General features: G+C 39.7%; 2 protein-coding genes across 3 annotated transcripts; both read right to left on the bottom strand.

Moving 5' to 3' along the window:
• Nucleotides 1–411: 411 nt before the first annotated feature.
• rps21 (ribosomal protein S21) lies at nucleotides 412–4,113 on the bottom strand. Of its 2 annotated transcripts, XM_088607678.1 has the most exons (6): nucleotides 3,964–4,113; nucleotides 3,363–3,448; nucleotides 2,422–2,485; nucleotides 1,953–2,024; nucleotides 1,162–1,217; nucleotides 412–480 (listed from the first exon to the last, which is right to left on the bottom strand). In XM_088607678.1, exons 2-6 carry the CDS (start codon nucleotides 3,410–3,412, stop codon nucleotides 471–473), a joined length of 252 nt encoding a protein of 83 aa, XP_088463804.1. In that variant the 5' UTR covers nucleotides 3,413–3,448; nucleotides 3,964–4,113; the 3' UTR covers nucleotides 412–470. The 2 variants fall into 2 exon arrangements, with proteins under 2 accessions (XP_088463804.1, XP_088463805.1); XM_088607679.1 differs by lacking the exon at nucleotides 412–480 and having other exon boundaries at nucleotides 1,158–1,217.
• Nucleotides 4,114–5,578: 1,465 nt separating this feature from the next.
• Nucleotides 5,579–23,706, bottom strand: cables2b (Cdk5 and Abl enzyme substrate 2b). Its single transcript, XM_088608474.1, has 9 exons — nucleotides 23,082–23,706; nucleotides 17,281–17,373; nucleotides 15,524–15,601; nucleotides 13,631–13,739; nucleotides 13,194–13,353; nucleotides 12,416–12,519; nucleotides 10,196–10,302; nucleotides 9,377–9,581; nucleotides 5,579–8,897 (listed from the first exon to the last, which is right to left on the bottom strand). The coding sequence occupies exons 1-9, from the start codon at nucleotides 23,669–23,671 to the stop codon at nucleotides 8,757–8,759; spliced, it is 1,587 nt and encodes a 528-aa protein (XP_088464600.1). The 5' UTR covers nucleotides 23,672–23,706; the 3' UTR covers nucleotides 5,579–8,756.
• Nucleotides 23,707–26,045: the final 2,339 nt, after the last annotated feature.

The raw sequence follows: 26,045 nt of genomic DNA, 5'->3' as shown, positions 1-26,045 counted from the left end.
CGTCATCAGAAATAATGGTAACACGTTGAGGAGAGGTTGCATAAACGGCCTGTATGCCAAGGATTCTGGAAACCGCTACCATGATGTATGGTAGTTGTGACACTCAGGAATGACCAAAGTCTAAACCAGCAAACATATCAATTTAATCAAAAGATTCAGACATTAAAGAAATTGAAAACCAGTAGACTGTTTCTTCAGGACCAGAGTGGGAAATGCCAGAGAGGGTGGAAAACCCTTCAACTATTACTATTTAACAAGTGACAAGCGATTCACAGCTGCCAGAGCTGGTAGCTAAACTCCAAACATTTTAAATTTTTACACCTTGGGTTTCTACCTTACAGGCAAACAGATCCCTTAAAAAACAAAGGCAAAATAACATACTTGTTCATCCAATAATTAAAGACAACAAAATCAGTTTCTTTTTCCTTTTTATTTTACAAAGGACAAACTTCAAAATCACGTCTTCAGATTCAGAAGTTCCTGAAAAGATTAGAAAAAGAGATTAACACAATTACAAACTACTTACTAGTATTAGGTTTCAGTTTTGATAAAATCAGTAATTTCCTATGATGGGGTGTGGTTCAGTAAGCAAAGCGCTCTACAGCATTCTACAGTGGAAGTTCAATTTTAAAGAACTGCAATAAGAAGCAGTGCTTGCAAGATGAGCAAAATATAGTATATAAATGGTAAAGTATTGCATATTCCACCAGAATTTATACACAGGTCTAATAACCATTTATATAGAGCACAGTACATTAAAACAAGATGATGTGACATGGGGAGCAATTAGAGGCTAATTTCACACCGAAAAGTAAAAACAAATTGTGTTTATGGATTCTTCTTCAGGTATGTGAAGATTTGTGCTCTTCATACTTTTTGAAGTGAAATTAAACTCTGCTTGTTCATCAGCACCTTGCACACCGACAACGTCCTGCTTGAACCATGCTCTGAAATTATTCATCTTATCTTTGCAAATACAGGGCAGCAAGTCACTGTGATCCATCACTTCAGGCTAAGGCAACATCTTAGAAAACTGCTCACATAAGGGCTGCCGTTTCTCAAAGATCAAAGCAATGGCTAGGGCTACACAGCCCATTCAGAGAAGACAGAAACCCCCATTTCCAGCATTCCTTTCTTTCTCTGCAGTCACAGCGCCCTTACTTTGAGACAATGCTGTCGTTCTTCGCCAGCCTCAGGAGGGAGTCATCTGCTTCACCCTGTAAAAGAGCAACACCCTTCATAACCCAATCCTAGTTAAACTGCAGACTGAATTTTCAGATTAACTCCCCAAACACACACAAATGTGTTTTTCAATGCCAGTGTCTCAAACAATGAGCTGTAAATCGCTACCTAAAAGCTTATAGGAATGCAAGAATGATTTGTGAATAAAACTTCCAAGTTTTAAATTACTCTGAAAGTAAAACGGCATTCATCTAAAAGTATATATACACATTACAGAAGTGATCAATAAAGTAACTGTTTACAGTAAACAGCATACAACTTTGCATATGTATTAGCAAAGGCCTTCTGACCTACCAACTGCACGATCATTGCAAAATGTCCATTAGACCCAACAATTGTGACCGATTTCCATATTTTGGTTCTTGCCAATACATACATGGAATTTAAAAAAATCACTACCGTCTTTAATAGCAGCAGTGCAGTCTTCCTTGCTGGGGTAAATAAACTAGGAGTAGAATATTGACTGTTTACTGCCAGAATCCAAGACAGGATCAACACAAAACTGATACTGATCGCGCAGTGTTACATTCGGCTGGATTGAACCCATCTAAAGGAAACCAACTAAAAGCTTGCACAACTGAATTATATCCCCTACTTAACTTAAGCAGTTCAATTCAATATTGTTGCTCCTTATGAGGAAATGGGTGCTAATCGCAGGTAACGTGAGGAAGATGAGAACCTATGTAATCGCAGGGGTGTAGTCTTCTTACCATTCTGCGAATGGCTCCACAAATGGCGTACGTCTTAAATTGCCCGTTGAACCTGCCTGTGACCTTGTCTACCTGATGGTCAAAGGGAAAAACAAGCTTGGGATTTCAAGAGGGAACACATTGGAACAAGGATTAACACAGAAACATTTATCCAAATCTATATATATTCCTTCCCGAAATTATCAGCGCATAAAACTGATATTGCTAAGAATCCCCAATACCAGTTTATGCACGTAGAAACTCTAATAACAGACTAAACCTCAATCGCAAGCCATCACTGAGCAAATCGAACCCGAGAGCAGCTCTCTGCTCAGGTAAAATTTCTTATAACCTTCACACAGATGCAGATTAATGTAGTTCCGACTATCAGTTGTCATCACAAAACTAAGTACAGCAACAGACATGTCCTAACACAGCTTCTAAACATAAATATAAAGCCAGTTTAGATTAAACAAAGATGAAGTCTTACCTCAGCAATGTTGATCTGAATAGAGGCATGGTCCTTAGCACCAATGATTCTATTGCTCGCAGAGCTAGAAGATGAAAAGTAAATAATGTGAAACTTCCTGTGGATAAAGTGATGAACTGAGGAATGCTACAATGGAAAACTCACCCCAGATTAAACTGCTGAGTCACTCCCACTTCCAGTTTAATTACCTCCACTTTAAGCAGAAGCCTTGGTTATTTATGCAGGACATAAGACTATGCATATTCTGACAGTTAAATTGGGGGTCCCATATCCTTGTCAAAGGAGGCCAGTGAGTCTGCAGGTTTTTGAGATCTCTTCAAAGCACCAGAACCCAGAGAACTGGGGGAAGTTGGTCCAAGTAAGAAAATAAGGACAGTCCAATTACGAAAACCCCAGCCGGACAGAAAACCAGTACAGACACCAGCTTCCCAGGATTGAGGACTCCAGACTTAAATCAACATCAGCTCAAGGCCTAAGAGATGCAACAATCCGATCCAGTTAAACCTTAAACTGACAAGTTTAACACTTCCTCTGAACGGCTCAGAAATTGAAGAGCTACAGAAAGCTGATCACATTCTGAATCAAGAGCGGGACACCCCTGCTTGCAGAAGCACATAAGGACAGCTGAATAATGGAGGTAAATAAAACTACTAAAGGCAAACTACAGGAAATGAGTTTTGCACGTTACCTTCAAAGCAGCACAGAGCTGGTGAACCAAGCACATTCCTGATGGATATAACCTAAAGCAGTGCTAAGCCGACAAGACAATTCACCAACTCCTTAACACATTTAAAAAACCGTTACGTTTGGAAGTAAATAAAAAAACGGGCAATATTGTAGTGCAAACTGACAGAGACACAGAAAATGGTAAAGATGAGACTTTTTTGTTTTCTTTTGCTGAAGTATTTTCCACCCTCTGTAACGAATAAAGCAAGACTTACCATTTACGGGGGACGTAAAGGTCCACGAATTCACCGGCATCGTTCTGCATCTTGATTTATTTTCAGGAGACGCGTCCCACGGTGGTCTGTAAGTGAGTTTATTCCAAATTAGACTAGAGCTCACGATATTTTACATATTGCATACCATCCGATGTTGTCTATTATTTCGCATGTAAATCATCTTCAGGATTTAGGCTAAAATCAGCACTGAATCTGACTTGCGGGTCAATCTAAACGACATCACTAAACGCTATAAGCTGCATACAGACATCACGGCTTCGAAGTCACTCTGCCAAGGATTGAGCACTCTGTGATCAAATGACTCTTCTTATATTATTAACGTCCAGGCACAAATCATTAATAAAAAGCAAAGCATATTTCTCCGCCAGCTCACAATAAATGCGCTCCACGCTAACATGTGGCCAATTTCTCACTGGCTTCTTGGTCTGCCGAATGCTTTTGATAATAATATTTATAGGGCTACAAATCACAAACAGATAAAGTATGTAGTTTAAACTCGGCATTTTTCAATAAACTGATATTAAACGATGCGGTTGTTAGTTTATTTTTTTAGTTTATTCAAGAGCACGCTCCCTCTTACCTCTGCTCTGTATAATGGCCGACACGGAAAGGAAGAGCGAAACCACCGGAAGATGTCATAACAGCAAGGGGTTGTCAGAACTGCTTCCGGTTAGACTGCGTCGTGTAGGGCTTTTATACTTTTATGTTAGACTGCGTCGTTTAGGCTATGGGTTAAGGGACTTTTATTTTGAAAGGTGCTGCCAAGCCAGCGTCGCTAAATGTCGCTAGCATCACGCTTCTTTAGACTACTGTATGGATAGGGTGGGTTTTAAAGAAAAACTACACTCCCAACTAACAGAAAGAAAAGGTAGTCTGCATATTCTCCGGGTACAACTATCCCCCCACGAGGAAAATTTCACAAGGACTCTACTGGTCCAGTAACCATCTACGATTAAGTACTACGATTAAGTACTCCCAGAATAGGGCGTTTCTGACTTGTCGAGGAAAACATTTTTTAACGAATTTCTATTGGTAAACCCACCCAGACATAAACATAAAATGAAACGGAAGTCTATTAGAAGTAAATGTACTCACACCAGGTGTGAGCCTGGTCAGTACCTGGATGGGAGACCTCCTGGGAAAAACTAAGGTTGCTGGTTAGTGGGGCCAGCAGGGGGCGCTCACCCTGCGGTCCATGTGGGTCCCAATAATAAAACAGGCGCCGTCCTTTGGATGAGACGTAAAACTGAGGTCCTTACTCTGTGGTCATTAAAAATCCCAGGGCGTTTCTTGATAAGAGTAGGGGTGTAACCCCGGCGTCCTAGCCAAATTTCCCATTGGCCCTTACCAATGATAGCCTCCTAATAATCCCCAACAATGAATTGGCTTCATTACTCTGCTCTCCTCCCCACTACTTGATGTGTGGGGAGTGTACTGGCGCACTATGGCTGCCGTCGCATCATCCAGGTGGGGCTGCACATTGGTGGTGGTGGAGGGGAGTCCCCATTATCTGTAAAGCGCTTTGAGTGGAGTGTCCAGAAAACCGCTATATAAGTGTAAGCAATTATTACTTTAAAAGTACGATTTAAAGCAGATTTGCACGTTATACTTCTAAACTAAAGCGCAGTGTCAGAACAAAAGCAAATTCTGTGTGAAAATGTTGATGAATAAAATGAGGAGCATGTGGGTCAGCCACATCAGATTCATATTACTTGTTTACTATAACAACAATTGTCATGTTATGGCTAATAGTGACTATGCAAATAAATCAAAAATAATATACTCTGTACTACAGATGCATTCATACTTAAAGAGTGAATCAATAATGCTTCAAGTGATGTTCCACCATGTTAATCTTCAAATAGATATGTAATGTAAACTAGCCAAGCAAAAAAAAAACATGACTTGAAATCTATACATGAACAAGTGGAAGTTAATTCTGTGCTGAAATGTTTCTGTTTAGACTGCTTCTTATTTTGTGTAGTCTAATGGACTGTAAGTGAACAAGTGCTTAGAATGTGAGTTGTCATTTCTAATAACATCATGCAACATTTCTGACCCGCAGGCCAGCTGTATGATGGCCTACAGCACCTCCAAGTCTCTGCGTGTGTTTAACAGAGCGAAGTGTCATCAATTTAATAAGCAGTGAACTAGAACATGCCAATTCTGAACACAAAAAACCCAGAGGCACATAGGGAATACAGAAAATATATTTGAAAACATATATATATATATTCATTGTTTATCCAAAATAGATCATTAAAAACCGATTCCATTTGCAACAGTACTTTATGATCTTTATGACTGGTAAACCAGAACTCTACAGTCAAGCACAAATGTGCCAAAAGTGGACATGAGGTAATAAAACAGGATATTTAGGGAAGGAAAAAAAAAAAATCAAGGGGGGAAATGGGTATTTAAATAATGTCTAAGTGGAAAAACCACATTCTATTATACCTCCTTAACGTAGTTACATTTCTTTATTCGTTTAATAACATGGGTGCTTCATGTCATCTGTATTGTTGCTCTGCACAACATATCAGATGGCCACAGCAGACTGTGCCTTTTAACTGTCGCAGGATTAAAGCAGGACTGTTCAGACTGCTTATAAAGCTAGGTATTATTTCAAGCTGTGCTCATGGCTGCAGCAAACACTGGAAGGATGGGTTTGTTCCATTATTTCTTATATTCGGTATTACTCTTATTCAAAGCACCATGGTACCATAGTGCAAAAGCTTTGGTCAAAAGAAAGTCACAGTGTCAATACGTATGCACACAGGCAGGCAGGCAAATCATGATTCTTCCACTGCCAGTTTGAGTTACAGACCAAGACCAGTTTAAAGCAATTCAACTGGCATCATGTTTGATGGAATTAATAATTTAACACATTCTGCACCAATTTTGTCTCAGGCACTTTGTAATTTGCGGTGTATGGCAGCGTGCCATGAGTTGGAAATAGCAGCTCTCACTCGGGATATTATCTGGGAAGCGTGAATAACACCGTTTCCATCAGCAATGTGCCAGTGTATATTTTTCTACTGCAACATAAGGGACACAGCAGCAGTCCTTTCTGTGCATAATTCTGCTACAGTTTTACAGATGCGTATTCTCTCTGCATTTTACAGGCTAATTGCAGACAGGTTACTCAAAAAAGTACTGATAAATGCCAGACATGTTTCCATTAGTTACTGAAACGGATGATTTACTGAAAAACAAGTTGCTTTTCTGTGACTGCTTTATTTCATTTTTAAATTTAGCAGAATGTAGAAGTGCATTCTGAAACCTATAAAAGGCAGAGAGCCAAAGGAAGAATTACCAAGCCAAAATATGCACGAAATTAAAAATTACACATTCATTCCCACACTTAAAATGTCAACTTCAGAACTAACAATGAACATTACATAAACAGTTTTGCATTTTTAAACCTTAACTGACAAAGTAAATATATAAATTTGTAAAGAAAATATAGGTTCTGTATTTTTTCCTGAGAAAATAAAATTTGACTGCTGGCATTTAAAATTATCCTACTGTATATTTTTCTTTGCAATTGAAAGCATTTTCCTATGAAACCATTAAGATGACTGTTGCACATTTCCACCATTAGATTACTCTTGTAGAGCCCATTATTAGCTGTATATTTACAACCATGTTACTTCAGCACGCCTTTGTAAAGAAATAAGCAACGCTCTGAAATACAAACCAGGTGCACTTACAAAAAAGAAAATTTGAGGGTCACAATGCAGGTTGCTGTTTTGGTGCCAAAGTACAACGCGCAACTTTTAAAGCATTGGAAATAAAGTGCAAAGATTTACAAGACCATCATCATCTGTCAACATGAAAACTCATCTGCTGACCAAAATATCTATCAATATCTGCTGCTCAATAGAATAAATTTAATTCATAGAAATGTACAGCAGGAGGACAAAGAATGCTACTAGTAATTGATAATTACTGAAGATTAAACATAAAAAAACTACAAGGTGTGAAAACTAGTACCGAAAAAAACAATTTATGTATAATTCACACATCCATTACAACGTACTGTCCCATTCTTCAGATCCCGACCCCACTCACACTAAGAACATAGAATTACAGTATATATTGCCAGAATGGTTTAATTCTGATGGAGAAGTGACTGTAACACACTTTGCAGTATCTATTAGAATATAAACATATTCTAAAAGCAGTATTATTTTGATTGTTCTTATGTAAAATCAAAACCTACAGGCTCCAGAAATGTATTCCGATCCGGTGGAGTCACAAGCTGAGTATTGAACACCATACAGTAATACACATAAAATAGTCACAACGACATATTGAAGCTTTTACAGAATAGCACCATAAATGTGCTTAAATGTAATCTCTAACATAGAGTGCTTGATTGAATGTGCATTGAATGCTATTTTCCTTAGAACAAGGTTTGGAAGAACAAGCTTATTAATTAACAGCGTACAATCATATTTTCAGCAGGCAACAGGACATCCTTCATTTTTACTGTTTGTGCCAATACTTCCCAGATGTGTTAAAAATATTACAGGAAACAATTTTGCTGTAACTAGTAACATACAAAACATACTGCCTATTATAGATTATGCATAAATATTTTCAAATACAATGTAAACAACAAAAAGGAAGTGCATCCAGATAAACTATGGATAAATAAATGTGTTGATTATATCCCTTCTATATCCAATACAAAATAAATAGAAATGAAAAAAGGCTGCGCTTCTTTTTTATTTATATGCTTTTTCTTTAATATCATTTAAATGTTATTCCAGCGAACACTTTGAGTATGCTGAACCATTAATTGTAGATCAGTGGCCGGTCTGAGTGAGATATTCAAGTCTACAGAACAGAATATTAAGGGTTTCTCCATGAAACCCTAGTCAAATAGTCTTTGAGATTTGCAGAATGCTGGGTTTCCATGTAAATAATGTACCTTTACACTTAAATGTTAAGTGTTTGAAGGAAATGAGAGATACCTGATGTTTGTGTAAGACACGGTTTAGCAACAGCTTAATACAGTGAAATGTAGAGATAAATGTCATCTGGTAAGAGCTGTCAGGAACCATGGATCATCCAATAGTGTTGACTTTATTCTGGAAACTAAAGCATTTCTTCTTCTATTGAAGTGCATGAACTAAATTACCCAGTTATCACAATAGGTGTTATGGGGAAACAAAAACAAAAAGAAATCCTCTAACAAAGTGTGAGAGAGGGGTAGGTTCATTTTGTCTGGACCTGCCACCCCCCCACTCCAAATGACACATTTAACTCTTAGAAAGCTTCAGCACTGTAACTGAACCATTGCAATATGATTAGTTTTCTTTTGCGGAGTCACCGTTTTGAGACCAGAGTGCGAGGCAGCCCTGGTCATGGCTGCTGGATCAGACGTCGGAAGTGTGGCATCACTTTGCTCTCTGGAAGGTAGAGGGCCATTTCCAAAGCAACGAGGACGGTGAACTCGAAGGAGATCAGTTCTCTCCGATTAATACGGAACCTCTCTTCGAGTTTCTGCAGGGACAGAAGACAGAAACACATTCAAAACTGAAATTCAGAAATCACAACCCCCTGTTTTTAGTAGACCATTGTAGAATAAAAAAAGTTTAGAATCTGTGGCTCCATGGTAGCATGTTTATCTGGGATTTAACCAAGTGTGAGTAATCTGCCATTTAGCGGAGGTGACCTTGTGCAGTTGCAGAGTCCGGGTTAGACCTCAGAGATAACCTCAAACATTTAGCTTTTGGATTGAACTCCCTCACACAGCACAGACCCGCTGTTTCCGCTTGAGGATGTTGAAGATATTATAGCACTTTGTGTCCTAGCGTAAAACATCCTTTCGGATTCACACAAAGACAAGCCAGAAAAAGACAGGCACTGAGCATTAAAATGACTGATACGCCCCAGGCTGTCCCTTGGCCAGCTGGGAGGCAGACGGGCTCTGAACGGGACTCGAGCGATGACCCGTGACAGCTGAAAGCTTTGTAACGTACGTCTATGAGCAGCTTGACCTCCTGCTTCTTCAGGTCGCTGCCGATCTTGGCCGCCAGGAGCACGCAGGCTGCAGAGCACAGCTTGCGGTTCTGCTTGTTCAGTCGTCCCTGCAGCACCAGCTTCTCGAAGTACACGTAGGCCATCGCCACGGTGACAGGCTGCAGGCTGCACTCCTCCCCAACATTGCGCATTTCTCGCTTCAGGCTGGACAAGACCAAGGCAGTTAAGCACCGAGCTTCAGAAACGTTTCACACTCAAAATACTGTACATCAATACATACACATCCACTAACATTTCCAACTCCCTGGTTTTTTTTCCCCCCACGGCAACGCATAAACATGAAACCTACATGTGAGAATATTGCAGGCTTATCAATTTCTATTCTTTTTTGTATTGGGTAGGCAGGTACTTTTGCTATGTACAGTGATCTGCATGTAGCTTTCTGGGTCTAGATAAAAACTACAACCAATTTATTTAAATATATTAACAGTTATGTTGTACAGAAAAAATGTTTTTTTTTCAAGTAATAACTCGCAGTAAATACAAGGTCACTTCAATAAAAAGTCACAAGCTCTGGTATATTGTTACCTTCAACACTCTAGCGATCACAAAGCAGTAAGAATAAAGGGGTAAGATTTATAGCAAAATGAGCATGACTCCTTGCTCAGAAAAGGTAATAAGATTGAAATTTCCAATCTGTGGTGCAGGTTACTTTCACAGATGGCAACTCATGCACCCAGCATCCTCCTTCTCTGGCTCTGCAGCAAAAAACAAATCATGTCAATGTGACTTTCCTGCAGAAGAGAACTGTTACATACCTCCTTATTTTGCTCAGAGTTAACTTGATGTGAGGAAACTTTTCCTTAAACATCTCATTCATGTCCTTTTTAAGGTCTGATGGCTTCACATACTCGATTACAGTTGTCTACGAATAAAGGAAAAAGGATCCAGTCTTAAAAAAATCCCCATATCTGATCAACATGTGACAAACAGAAAAAATGTAGCACAGAAAACTCATGATGAAATATCTTTATCTTTCATGTTAAATTAATTGAATATTAAAACATAATGCCTATAAATCACACATAACATAATAAAAAAAGATCTATAGAGATGGTTAATAACATTTTCTTTGTTCTTTACCTTTGTTAACACTAGGCAATGTAACCAGAAAACAGAAGCTTACATTCCTTAGGCTTGTTAGGACTAGCAAAGTGAGAAAGCATATCACATCCTGTTTGGAGCAGAGCAAAAAAGAATGGTAAACCATTCTATATTAAAACAGACAATTTGAGTCATCTGTGAAACATCCTTTTTTGAGTAGGTGAACTTACTTAAAAGGCTCGCTTTACAAATCCTGTAAAGAACGGTTCAATGAATAAACAGATTCCGTTGGTGGCAATGGAAAAAAAAACCTGCAACTTTTACACACCATCAGCATTTTTTTCAAGATTCTAAAATAAGATAAAATGGTAGTGTATTGCGTTTCTATAAAAGGGTATTTGAGTGCAAACTGCGAGCATGAAAGCAATGTTACCAAGAAAAAAAAACTTGCATTAGCTTCTTACGCATAACACTCCACAGTGGAACAGAAAACAAGCTCCTTTATAATCTGTTCTCAAAGCTCTTTGCACAGGTACTGCATATATAGGACATCAAGCCACGAGTTTATATTTAGACAATGGTATTAGAAGTACTTTATGAAGGAGCCTCTTCACTGTGCACCATGTCTTTCAAAGACCAAACTGTCAGAACCCACTACAACGTTCAACAAAATTAAGAGCTGGGATGACAGGGAAATTCCTTGGAAAGAGGAAATTAAGTCATGAAGCTGATGTCTGAATGCCTTGGAGAATAAATTTTTTCCTACCAACATGGTAACAGAATTCACTAAGGACATATAAGGATAGATGAAATACAGTCACAAACCAAATTTACAGTTGATCAGCATGACATCATTAGGTTTTATGTCTCAACATTTTCATCTTTTTTACAGACGTCAACAAAGCAGTAAATCTCCCTTTCAGGAAAGGTGAAGGTACAGAAAACTTCTAACAAGTTCAGACAGATTCTCTTTTACAGCTTTCGAAAGTACTATGTAGCTAAAGCAAAGACAACTATTTTAGGTGAGACTCTGCTGTGGTGTTCTTGAGCAAGGTCCTTCACACAGTTTTCCAATAAAAAATGGGTGTAAATATATGTCACTTTAGGTAACAGTGCCAGCGAAATTAATTTGTAATTTTATAAGTATGAGGCAAAATCATCCTAATTTATGATATTTTTAAAAATCAGATGAAAAGTGTGTTCTATAGCATCCATGTTAAGGTAGCATTTACCACATTTTCTGATGCTTCTCAACTTTAAAAGTCACAACAGTAACTTTATACTAAAGATTTTCTTGAAACAGGAAAATGTTTTCAAACAGTGAAGTAAAACAATGTGACCCCAATCTAACACTCCATTTACGCTGCCTTTACTCCAGGTATGGGAGTCAAAGTTTGGTCATTTAGTCTTGAAACTCTAAAATAAAAAACTAGAAAATTCAATACTTTTGTGTCCTGTGCCTGCTGGAATAAGCTCTGGCTTACTGTGGAGAGCAGATATATTAAGTATTTTAAAAAAGTGTACGCAAATAGGAATACTTAATGCTCTCTAGAACTTGATTAGAGCCTAAGCAAAGTTTCTAACAATGCAGAAAGTTTAACGATTTGAATAAATATTTTTAAGAAAGGGCAATGCTATTTTTAAGAGCATCTCCGGGTTATTACTCTTCTTTGCTGGTGGTGGGAGACGTTTCATTTAACTGCAATAAAAAGATAGAACTGGAGCCATGCATAAAGGCATAAAATAGTAACAAGGTCGTCTGCCTTGTTTTGTCAAATGTAGAATGCAGTGAGACTATACAGACAGGCACTGTGAAGTACGCCTAGCTGCAGCTGAGCATCAGCAGTGGAAATGAGGCAGGAGTGACACAGACAGGGGTAGGCACCACAACGAGACTAGTAAACAGTCAATGAAGCGCTGTCAAGGGCTCTCACCATGTAAGAAGCAAAGATGAGGACCCTCTTGTGTTTCCCACAGGGCCACTGGGGATCGCTGAGGAGGTTTGGATCGTATTCCGACATGTCCACAATCTCATTGCCTGGAGAAGCAAGCCATCAGGAAAGGCTTTTAGGGAAATGAGCCTGAGCAATGCATGAGGGCTGCAGGCATCACGAGGATTGCAAATATCAAATGGCCAAAGATCTGGAATCTCAACAGGATCTGCCACTTGTGTTGAGGTAATTACAGCTCCTATTCAACGAGGACATGCTGACAGGCAGAGCCGAGTGCCTTACCAGAGGAGGTAATTCTGCACATCTATGAATGTCTGCCTAAACAGTTCTGAGTGAATCAGTGCGATACAATGAACATAAAAAGGTATAAACATTTCAGTTCAAAAGAGAATCTGAATCTTATTCACACCACAGTTTTCCAGGAAGCCACCAACCCAGCTCCGACACACGAGCACTTAAGCAGAAACTTAGAAGAACAAAAAGAGGAGTTTCTTTGTAGACCTCACATGAACCTGCATTTGACTTCTCTCTCTTGAGAGCCACCCCGTTTAACAGAGCACACAAAAGCGGCCAAGCAAGACAAGATGCAGCCGACGAATAAAATCAAGGATGTAATTTTGTGGGAATTCTTGGCAGCATGACAGAGCGCAGAATTCTTTTTGTTGGCGTTTAAATGTGATAAACACCACAATTGCAAGCTGAGAAAATAAACTCATTTTTAGGTTTGATATACATCAGAGGAAGATCTCTTCATCTTTACCTAGTTCCTGGGCAGGTGCTGCAGCACTGATCCTGGCAGGAGTATAATTTCTCTGAATGTTGGAGCGCGTCAGTGGAGTCTGAGCAGCAGGATCAGCTGGAGGGTTCTTCTGCTTTACCAAGGCATTGGTCGGGTAGAGGAACTTTGCATAGGATACAGTCTGGAGGGAGAAGCCATTACAACACTGCATTAAAAAAAATATGCAGACCAAACACACACTTGGTAGTGAACTACTATAACAGCACAATGGTACAAGAGATCCCTGCAAACTATTTTTTCCCTTCATGTTTAAAAGGTTTCATCTTGAACAAAAATGGACATTTTCTTGAAGACTGAATCGCTTTTACAACCCAAATATAAAACCAGTTTTAGAAAAAAACCAACACGCTGAGGATGGGATCCCACCACAACAAGAGGGTGAGCTCCAGGGCTCCTACCTTTCCATCAGCTCCCAGCTCCACTCCCTCCAGCCCCGGGACCATGTCTAGCGAAGGGGGACCCCCTCCAGAAGGATGCCTCTGCCTCTGTCCCTCCAGTTTGGGGTCACTGTGGAAAGAAAGCCAAGTCTGTGCTTAATACGAGTCAGACTGCAGACCTGGGGCTTGCCTAAGCATGGGTTAACAGCACAGCACATGCCACTGTGTGGAAACTAGTCTGAATAGGCTGCTTTCAGCATGCGAATAAACAGTGACAGCAACGTGAAAGCAAAACTAGAAGAATCCAGGGTTCATAAAAATATTGCAGAATCTCAACGGTTTTGGAATAAATCACACAATGCACAGAAAACACACCCAATGGGAAAATACATTATATGGTGTCAATTATCTTATACAGTACAGTTTTCTTTTCGTTCCTTGAGAATTTCTAGCAAACGGATATTTATTGAGGTTTCAAAAAAAAATGTTTCAGGACTGCTTAGTTAATAAGCAAACCCATTTTTTCTTCGCTGCACAATCTGTCACAAACTCCTTTCCAGTTTCAGCACAGCTGTAATTTTGGAACGATAAACATGTTTCTCCTACAGAGCTAGCATGCGGAACATCTTTAAACTGACAGTAATATGATGACAGAATGTCAATGAAATCCACAGAACCCATTTGCTTCTAATTGCTTGGAAGATGTATTACAAAACAAACACTATAAAAAATTGTTCATGGTCATCTGTGCAGCTGTAAGTAAACTCAAAGTGTCCGCTACTAGGATTTATGACTATGTATCACTGCTGTCAAAAGAAAGAGAACTCATTCCCTCACACATTATCTAACACTAGAGGGCTTTAATTTAATCATCACTAATGATTATAATATAGGCAAATAAACTGAAACATTAATTTAAACTAACCTGATTTGGACAGTACAGGCAGGCTCCCACATTAAAGTCCCCGAGACTTTGATTTCTACAGAGCCTGGGAAATCTCCTCTTATCTCTTCACGAACGTCTTATATAACACGCCATGCAATTTCCTCTTTATAAAAAAAAAAATCCTTCTCCAGCTTCCACGGAATTTGCGAGGATGTAAATACACAGGCCACTGCTCAAAGCCAAGGTCAGAGTGTACTGTTGCACTGTGCCACTCAAGCCCAAGTGACAGTGGGAATATCGCTACGCACAGAAAACTTAAGTCCCACGAGTGTACCACTGCATTGTTTTGCTAAACTCTCAGAATGTATTTTTATCTAAGGAAACAAAGCAGACCCCAGCAATTAAGGACAAGTAAATCAGGAGTGCATCTGGACTTTGAAAAAACAGCAGAGAAAACTTAAACATGACCTGAGGCAACGGAAAAAAAAATTGAAGGGTGCCCTATGCGAGACCTTACCAAACTGAACATTACACAATTTTCCACTGCATCCTTTTTTTAAGCACAAGGCACAAGAGACGTGAAATGAGTAGCTATTATATTTTCCCCATCTACAAACAACCAACACATGCAAGAAAAGGCACTCTTACCTATCACTTTGTGATGAACACAAAATGCTTTTTATGTAAATGAGGTGGTGACTGTACAGCACCAATTCCATTTACATGCTTTATAAGGGTTTAATTTTAACTGGAAAAAAAACACTACAAAAATTCTGCAGTTATAGCACAAACTCCTCTTTCTACACAGGAGTAGTAAGATTTAAAAACAAAAGTTAATTCCGTTTTTTCCCCCCCAAATTCTATCCAGAGGAAGGAATTTTCTATTTCACCAGCAGTACGTTTTCTGGTTTAAGTATGGCAAAACAATACTGAGAATTCTATGCAGATTCAACAGAATTAAAACAAAAGGACATTTTTAGAATGACTCAGAGAGACAAAAGTAATAATGAAATGCTCTTGTGCTGTACCTGATGTGGAAGCTCTCCCCATAAGGCAGGACAGAAAAGGCAGCACACAGGGATCTTTTGGCACATATGAACACTATCCTAAAAACAGGAGACCAACAAAAAAATCAGCCACACCACGAGACGACATTCACCTCCTTAAAGACACAGTTGCGGGTGTGCACCCTGACGTGTTTTACACAAACCTTATTCTGTCATATGCCTTTATTATTTCAGCAGTGCTCGCTGCTTGCTTATTATATTATATGATACAAGACACGTATTCACATAAGACATATTCAGGCATAAGCAGAACGCAGAAGGTCTTGTGGAAGAAAAAATGTTATTTAACTGCATAGTTTCGTTAAACGTTCCTATATGCATGGAAAAACAGAACCTATGTTTTTATTGAACTTTTTCTCATGGGCTCTTTCATGGTTAAAGTATTCGATGCTCCAAGTCTAGTCAAGTAAAATATACAATGCCAAGGATTATTACAGACAGTTAAGCGCTTATGTGGCATTTTAGACATCTGAAATGTCTATCGCACACCTACACAATCAGGAAAACTGGCAAAGGGAAAAAAAAGACAACAAGAGTGAGAAAGCTGTCATGTGTTTATAACTAAGTCTTCGTCAACAGAACTAGTGTTTTTCCATGGGCGTGAGGCCAAACAAAATCCCAGTGTAATTCTGCTGTCTGGTTAGAAGATGAGTTTTGAGAGAAAAAAAACTTGACAGCACACAATGACAGCTCTGATGTTGAGAACTGGGCAGGTCAGGTCATGAAACAAACAGATCTTGTCTATCTTTCACAAGGCACACACAATGCAATCAGCACTTATATGGCAAGCTCTGGCTGTGAAAAGCAGTAGCACTCAATACAGTTAGAGCCATGACTTAATTCTGTCCTTGTATCACATTAGTAAAGTATTATGAATTTATTCATTTAAACACCGTCACTTTAGAAACACCTTAAATCCCGAAGGTAATGTACAGATCAGATATGCTGAGGCACTTACTAAAAATTAATGTAATTAAACTATCGCTTGGCATTTCTCCATCATCTCAGTGAATGAGCAAGTAGGCACGTGGCCGTACTTTTAAGCTTGTTTTTGATCACACTGTTTTAATGTAGCCGTACTCCAAAGCACAGAAAAATTTTAAAATATACTGATCTTCAAGAGAAGCTTATACTTCTATCTGTAAAGACATTTGGTATCATCAGGAAAATGCCAATCTTTTCTTGCATCAGGAAACACTGTTTTACAAGCAGCATGAAACGGTGTGTTATGCTGCTAGAATGTCGTCATGTCAGCATGAGCCCAGTGCAGGCTAGCATGTGGGAGTCCAAGGACATGATCAATGTAGCACCGGGCAGTCAGGCTGGCATCAATCACAAGTAGGGTTCTCCAGCTGTAAGACATGCCTGCCCAGTCCAACACAACCGGGTCGCCCCATTGATCTTGGCGAGGCACTGTGACATGCGGTCTTCCCAGTTGTTGGCCTATCACTGAAGGACTGTGTTCGGTTGGAAAAGAGCAGAAATCGCTGACTGTGAACCCCCCAGACAGCAAATGACAACGTGCTGACTGGGGTCAGACTCCAACGCCAATAACACATCGCCCTCTTCACGAGCAGGCCATGTTGAAATGAGAATGATCGTGCTGCACACCAGGCTTGTGCACAGAATGACCAAGGAGTGACATACAGTGGCTTGATTACACCAAGACTTTTGGTGTGAAGCATTAACAAGCAAAGTCATCAAGTCTGCTTACATACCTGCTGCTTCTGGTATCGTACTGCCTCATGTTCTTTATGAAGTGGACCTTCTTCAAACCTCTAGGTCGCGGAGAGCCCGATAAAGTCCGTGACCTGAGCAAAATGAGTGGTCATGAGAAAATCATTAGTGCTGCTCAAAACAATTCCTGACAAAAACCATGCAACAAAAGGCATCTGGCAATTACAAGTTGCTAACATTTAAGTTAGCATTGCCTTTCAGTGCAATTACACACCATCAAAAGTCCCATATCGGTATATTCTTTAACAGAAGCATGAGTGGGGAGATCAAGCATAAAACGATTCCTAACTGGAGATGAAAGAAAATGTGGTTTCAGCTGTGCATAACGATGAACAAGGCCAGGTACAAAATTTTATCAAATTTATAGAATTAACCCTTACTCTTCATTTATGGAATTCTTTAAATATACACTTTGCGATCCTTTTAGGTCTGAAAATGTCATGATATAGAGTAGAAACCGTGGTCTTTGACAAACGGAGTATAGAGAGAGAAAGGAGTGAAAGGCTACTTGCTGTTTAGGTTTTTGAATGATAAGCTCAACACGAATGCAATTCAAAAATGCGACTGCGGATTTCAATAAATGGCAACTCCTGATAAAACCTATTCGGGTAATTTAGCCAATGCTTGGAAGAACAGCAGTATAGCATTCTAACAGGAAAACACTAAATATTAAATGAAGGGTGAACAACTAATTCTGTCTCTGGTCATTTTCATCTTGCGAGAGCTCTTAACTACCTGATTGATCTTAGCATTGGCTTAAATGGAAATGGAGTGAGCCCCCTTTCACAGGACATTATGGTTTAAGACCAAGATGCACTTCACGCATATTTACCCACTTTGCAACTGGATGGAATCGCCAGCTTGTAAAGCTCTCCATAGTTATCCCATAACACTATGGTGCAAACTGGACCAAGTACGTTGGAAACATTACTCTGATGATTTTTTTTACCTAAAGTAACTTGCATTTCCAACCCTTTTTACAGGAGAGTAGTATACTTTTATGTTTCGCTTGGGTGTTTTGTACTTTTATGGGAGAAGCCAAAGACAAATTTCCAAGTAATGAACAATAAAGTATCTATCTGGATATAGTGCCTTGATGAAGGGCACAACATCAGTGCTCCTCCTGGGTTTGGAGCCCACAGCTATCCAGTTATGACTCCAGAACCCTATCTATTTCACAGATACGCACACCAGCTTCTTCCTACCTTCGAGATTTAGGTTGCAATACGTTTAGGGTTGATTGGCTACTCGAGATTGCCCACTAAAGTTTACTCCCTGGTCCCCATTAGTTGACTGAACACAGTATATTCTATCTCTACAGTCATGTATGGCACACAAAAGCAGTCTAAGTGAAGAGTAAAGAGTAATTTAGACTCGTGCTTTATTTTTGACTTACCACTCTTAACATCAGTACTTGTTTAGTTTCAGCAGCTACAAAATGTCTTCACTGCAAAAGGGGAGTGTTTGTCACTGTTAAAATGGCTGAGAAATTGAATTTGCTCCTATGCGCAATTTAAAGCATCAGCAATGTTTATTTCTCATTATGCACAAACAAACTGGTCAAAACATCAGAAAACAGCAGCGCACAGATTGGCACATAATACGTATTAGACGCGGTTAGACACTTCTTTCTTTCTGTATAATCTGTAAACCCCTCTGACTCGTTTTGGATATGAAAAGTGAAGGGCAACGCTCTTATAATGCAAACACGAGCAAACGCCCAGGGCAGCCCATAAGGCAAAAAGCTTATTATGGCAGAATTTGGAATAAGAACTGTTACACAATAGTTGTTCCATCTGGCGTGTTCTGGTTGACCTATTAAAAACGAACAAACTTGTGTGGCTGGGGTCCATTTAATTCAGTCCAGTTTTGAAATCCAGATTAGGATCTGTCACAACCATCCCTATTTGACATTTTGGCTACTCTTATTCCCCCCGCTTTCTGGCATCAGCTTCCTTTCCCAGTCCAAGCTGCTGCTCTCACTTATTCAACCACCGTTCAGCTTGCATCTGGACATTTCTGCATCTTCACCATCCTCCATGTCTACATCTATTGCATCAGTTTCTAGCTTGCAGCTATAAATTATTATTCCTAACTACTCTTGGCAATAATAATACTACCTCCAGCACATACACTACTAAAGCACTCCAAATATGAGAACAAGTTGACTGATGTCATTATTTTAGAACTGTGACTTTTTAAAGTTGGTTCAAACCTGTTTCAGTGCATTTTCATTCACAAGACCAAAACGTTACATAGCCTATACCACAGATTCTAATATTGAGGGGAGGTCTTTTCATAAAGGAGTAAATACATTTCCCTAATAAACCTGAAAATAATTTCTTACCTTGGGGTAATCTGTATTCAATGCCAGTACACAAGCTTTACAGAAACTTTTCAATTCAAATGTCTACAAAACTGATTCTAGTCACACCCCTGTTGGTTTATATAACAATCTCTCAGCTCTTTATTCATTTATACAGTATGCAGCATCTTTGAGGTCCAGAGGGAAGCAGCTGTAACAGACTCCTGAGACAGGGTTAAGAAGGGTGACCTTGGAAAGCCTCAGATGTTTCAATCAAAAGTTCAACAAGCTCTTAACTCTGAATCAACTGGCTTATCTATGGCGTTTAGGAGTGTGATAAGCAGAAAAATGCGTCACTGCCCTGAAAAAAAATAAATTCCACCAACAGCAATCATCTGTGCAATATGCTAGGTCTCTGTCCCAACACCAGCACCCTATACCAAGCTGGTAACAGTAATTGAACCCAAAGCAAACTTTATTGAGCATAAAGCTAGACATTGCCACCATGCAACAAAAGTGGCACTTAAAATTGTAACATTTTCCCTTACTTTACATACATAAAAAAATACAAAAGAAAAAACAGTAGCGCACACAGATTTAGCACTCAGTTTCTATCGATAAATAGGGAATCAGTCATATGCACATGAGACTTATTTAAGGTTATGTTTCAGAACAATAGTTCAAGGAAGAGTAAAGCCACTGAATCACAACAGTGAATTATATATCACTGGGGATGCTTTAGGAAAACACTGGATCTCAGTCCCAGTTCTTGTGTATCCCCACGTCAACTGGTTTTTGTTCCAGCCAAGGCACAGACCTCATAGTCACTTTTGCCATGAGAATGTTTGATACTGGGTCATTCCCACATATATTAACATCATTGACAGATGATGAAGAAGCAGGAAGCTTCAAGCAGTTATTCAAACTTATGAGTAAAATAATTTACTGCATTTTACTGCAAATATACATTCTGGTGGGTGATTGTAAATGATTTAGGAATGTAAACATGCATCTGTCCTTTCAGAACAAACACACTTGCGCTTCTCAAAAGCAGCAAGCACTCTGTCCATTCAGAGGTCAAACAACATTGGAGAAAACCTTTATTTCAGCTCAGCTAGCTGTGTATACAGAATGGAAGGGGGTTGCTACTCATATTCTTTATTGAGAGTGTTTATTATATAATTGGATTGGTTTAATCAGCGTGAAAGGTCAGAGGGTCATATTCTCTTGCACACTGGGACCTTTCAGGAAGTAATTATTAAATGTTCAATTAATAGCATTACAGCAAACCTTTATCAAGCACATCAAGGAGGGAGCAGATTGAGTTCTATTTGCTTAGCTTTTTCACATCAACCCAAGTACAGCAGACTATTTAAAAGCAAAGCACAGACTGCTGAATCAGGATAAAGTATGATCGAAAAATGGATAAGTTAACCACAGTGATTAAAAGTTAAGCAGGAATGATATCTAGAAGACCCATGGTGTTGGTGTTAAAAACTAGTAATTGCATTAGTTCTGTCCTGGAGTACTTGCACTGGCTTCCTGTCAGGTTTTGTGTCGACTTCTAAATCTGCATGCTCACTTATAAGGATCTACATGGCTTGGCAGCTCAGGACCTATCATTCTCCCCTTTTGGCAACCTTTGTTCAACTAATTCTGGTGTCCTGCCTGTCCCACCCTGCCTGGGTGACAGGGCCTTCTCTTGCTATGGCCCAAAGCTCTGTATAAGCTCTGCCCCTAAAGATATCCGAGAGTTACCTTCCTGGTGCACTTTCAAATCAACTCAAAACCATCTTCTTTAGAAGGGATTTTATATAACTGGTTCTGTATCTGCCCCTTTGCTTTTCCCTTCTGTATTCCAAACCCTGTTTATAATGGTCTAAATCTGCTTTCTCCTCCCAATGTGTGCTTTTTTTTCTTACTGTAAAGCGCTTTTCTCAAAGTTTATTATTTGTCTTTGCTCTGTCAACACTTCTACTTCCCCCTTAGTTCCAGATTAATGTTTAATAGAAAAACAAGGTGGAACATGAGAAGACAACTAACCTTTCTAGCTAGCCCAACACAACAAGGCACACAGCTGCATGCAGTAGTGCTTGTGGTTGTTCCCACATGCCTAAAACCCAATTGAAAGCCAAACAGTCCTTTATTTTAGCTTTCTTTTGAATCCTTTAAAATGGAGGTGGACATTTTACTTCAAAGGTGTATGAAGCCCTGCAGTACAAAGGAATGTGACTCAGAGTGATTACCTTAGTGAGCTAGATTCCTCTCAATAAAACAACAATGCATGGAAAACTATTGGACCTTTTTTCGGTTATTTATATCTCCCCAGTACAGGCCCTGGCAGATTATGTTGCATAACTATTTGTTCAATTCATCAACGAATAATTTTGTCCAGCCTGAGGCACAGAGTAGTCAGGTTGAGTCCATGTTTATCGGTTGTGACTCCAGTTTGTAAATGCTAATACAAAAAAAGGTTAAGCTCTTTGAAAAATAACCCAACTCATCTCCAGCTAATACCTGCTTGTTTATCATAAATAAATTAAATCCTCATTTATTTTTAAATTGGTCAAACCAATAAAAGTGGAACACACAAAGCCCCAGACTTATTTTCAGGATGCACACGCTGGATTGGGTTAACAGGCCTGTTGACAGTGGGCCAGAATAAACATTTGTTTCTAATAATAAATCTTCAATGTGTATCGGTTTCCTGGGCTACAAGACACCCTGGTTCTGCATTATTAAAAAGTAGGGTGTGTTGAAGACCTGTTTACGTTACTGACCAAGCCTGGGCGATTGCTCTTTCACTTAATTCTCGTCTTTCCGAAAAGAATAACTCGAGGATATTTTTTGATTCAGCATTTCGTAACGCACGACAAGAGGTCGATAAACCTACTCTGAAGCCATAAACAACGACTAAATCTAGTTGAACACACTCGCAAAACAACACAGGACTCCCACTCCCTTATTATCCATCTTTTATATTTAGAGACACGTCCGTAAAACCTCTTCATAGGGGAATGCCATGGTGTTGCGCTAATAATGGGATTTAACTTCTTATCCTTCAAAACCCGGAAGACACTCAGCAGTACGTGATGGAGCTCAGCATTAACTCTTCAAGAGGCTCCAAAATACAAAAAAAAAAAAAGCATGACCAAGCTAAATATTATTTAGCTGTGCAGTATTTACCACTTAACTGATGCAGGAAGTAAAGACTCTTATGGCGTATTTCTTTCTCAGCTGCACAGTCAAAACAACCCTACCTTTAGGATGACCCCCCACACCGCCGTGAGTCGTATTAAAACTCCGGGGCCAAAATCGATCACAGCGGTTTAGCTGACTATACCAGCAAAACAACGCATGGATTGGACCCGTTATCGGAAAACCAATATTTCCACTTTGACTTTTTATTTTGCGGGATGCAGCGATGCACCGACTCCGGGACGCACTGAACAGGTGAACTGCTCGATCAGACCTTACCTCTGCCGTGAGTCCAAACTCAGAGAATTGGAGCTCTGCACGGAGAGGAGAGTCGCAGGCTTACTAGAGCCACCCGGCAGGGCAGCGTGCGGGGGTCCCGTCGGGGACAGCAGCAGAGGTCCCGGTGCTGGCAAGGGGTTGCTTTCATTGCCTCCCTCTGAAAACGCGTCGCTGCCCACCACGGTGTTCGCCCCAGGCTCAGTCGGCAGGACCAGGATCGGGGGAACGGCGACCCCCGCAAGCCTCGATGCCTGGGTGGCGGCGGGCCCGCCCGGGGTGGCCGGCAGCTGGGGGAAGGCTCCACAGCTACTCGCCGGCACCTGGTGTCCGGTGGCTGCGGCTCCGGCTTCTTGAGCCTGCAGCTCGGTCTCTCTCTGGCTGTGGTTCCCATTGCTCAGGTGATCTACGGGCCGCCCGTCAAGTGAGATGTTGTTTAGGAAGGAGAGGGCGGCCTGCCTCCTCCGTGAGTCTTTACTTTTCCGAGGGTGATCTTTAGGCGCTTTACTACTGTGGCATAACGTGCTACGCGAACTGCAAGTAGCAGCCGCCGCCATTCTCCAAATGAAAGGAAACAGATAAACCAAAAGCATTCTACCCGGCGTGAGGACTCAAACCCACCCGCCTACCGCCAGCGTATTGGAGCAATTTATGCGATATGCAAAACAGTAGTTTCCCCCGAGGTCAGGATTGGCTACTCTGGTTGGTTATAAAACTGTGCAAACATCGTCCCAGAGGCATGTTTTGATTCCGTTTTGTTGTGGTCATTAAAAGGCATCTTGCCTTTTTAATTCGGTACTTAGACAATACATAGTCACGTAGCCTAAACAAATATTTAATCATGGGGTCATGAATATTACTTTGCCACGATGATTGCATAAGGCTAGAAAACAGAACCCTCAACAAAGACCCTACAAGGTCCATAGACTCGCATCTGTATCACAAGCAGCACTGAAGCAGTATTGAATATTTTCACTACAAACATAGAATTATAACATAAATTACTTTAATATTTAAACAGAGGAAATCTGCAGTTTGTACAGTGTGAGGTGCATATTTAGCCTGAAATCCACTAGTGTGGTCTTAGAGGTTTAGTGATTAAGCCCTCACGAGAACAGATTTTGAAAAGAACCCTGAATTGTTTCATTTCTCAAAGAAGTACACAATAGGAATAAATATTTCAATACCTTTTTCTTACTAAAGCCTGGATTAAATGGAGGTTTAAACTCACTCCTCAACAGGAAATCCCAGGTGTGCCTTGTGATCATACCTTCTTGTTCAACGGAAGTTTTTTACATTAACAAAAGAAATTTGCAAATATTTGTGCTTGGAATTTAGGATTTGGCTGGTGGGTTGAAATACTGATTTAACCAAGCCTTGTGTTACAAAACATTTATATAGTGGGAAGACTGTACATAAGATATTTTCCTTCTAGTTACTGCAAATTGAATGATTTATCTACCATGTAACACTAATGCACTGGGAAAACTGTCTCTTGTGAGATCAGGAATGAGAAACTTCAAGTGCCTCAGGAAATGTCACACCTCTGGAAGATCTAATATTAGAGCTGCTTCCTTCAAAGAGAGGCAGATGGAGAAGAGAATTATCTGAATTGGGAAGCTGAGTTTTGTATTGCTGTAGTATTATTACAGAAACCCTCGGAGACAATGTCATCTTAAAATGTTAGTATGGACATATGTAACATTTGTTTTCTTTTAGTTTGCTATCTGATGATATCTAAATTAAGATAGGAAAGAGGCAGAATGTTCATTAAATCAGCAGTGAAACACCAGCCAGAGGACAAGTGGAAACTACAGGGAAGTGCATTTAAAACTGAGAACAGCAGTCACCTGTTCATGTGAAGGATTGTGGGAATGTCTGACAAGCTGTCCAGTCCCATGGTTGAAGCCCACAAATTGGCTATTTTCCAGAAAAGTCTGGATATGGCACGTGGATTTAATTAGCTGCTTAGTACCAAATGAGCTGATACTCCAGTGATGTCCTCTAATCTGTAACCTTTTTTGTGACTCCAAACACTTTAATACATGGTTTTATATTAGATCTGAGGGACTGAGTCTGAGATAGAATTGGACATTCATTATAAAGTTTATATACTTATATATTACATATAAAGTAATATCTGATTTTTAAATCACCAATGAAATAAATAGGACTGGATAAAGATAGGGCTCAGAGGACACAGATATCACAGTGCCCTCAAGTACAGTATGGGCTACTGCTTGGCAGAAGACTGGAAAGCTTTGAGGGAAATGTGCCTCTGTCCCCTGGCTAACCTTGATTCTAGCTTGCCTTCTGCAGTCTGTCCCAATTCAACTGTTGGCTTGATGTGTCGGTGAGAAAGAAACACCTTGATAAGAGGACAGACTTAGATTGAGGTTAATCCTACTTTACATTTAGCTCAGAGACAACTGAATGTTTACAGAGCTATGCATTTTGCAAACAAGATTTCCCTTCTGTTTTCATCGCAGGCACATTTATTTCTAATGATTATTATTTTTGAGCAATCAAAGGATTATAAACAAGCTTCTCACATCTGTACAGTGAGAGCATTTGAGCTTGTTAGTCTCTCAGTAATTCTTCTGTTGACAGATGGCCTGCTGAATTGAAAAACACTGTAGAATTAACATGCCTTCAGTGAAAGATCTGCCTTATGTTTTAACCTCTGTACAGTTTACAGTTACTGTCTGCTGCTGTGTTCGCTTGTCTGTTCCAGCAGTACTTAAATCAAGTTCTGACTGAATGCTGTTAATTGTAATGGTAGAGGTATTTTCTGCAAAGCCTCATGATTAATGTTTTAGAACACTCATCCGGGCTAGGGAGTCTGGGAAATTGAAATGGTTTATCACGTTGTTCACTGCATTTAATAACCATGGCTAACTTCCACTGTAAGAAAATGAGCTTTCCAAAGGTTTAGTGCAAGTTAATTTTGACATTAACATTTTACAT

Source organism: Lepisosteus platostomus, chromosome 15, assembly GCF_059453375.1.
Source record: "Lepisosteus platostomus isolate fLepPlt1 chromosome 15, fLepPlt1.hap1, whole genome shotgun sequence".
NCBI lineage: Eukaryota > Metazoa > Chordata > Actinopteri > Semionotiformes > Lepisosteidae > Lepisosteus > Lepisosteus platostomus.
The sequence above is the reverse complement of the archived record's forward strand: the minus strand, read 5'-3'. Positions and strand labels throughout refer to the sequence as shown.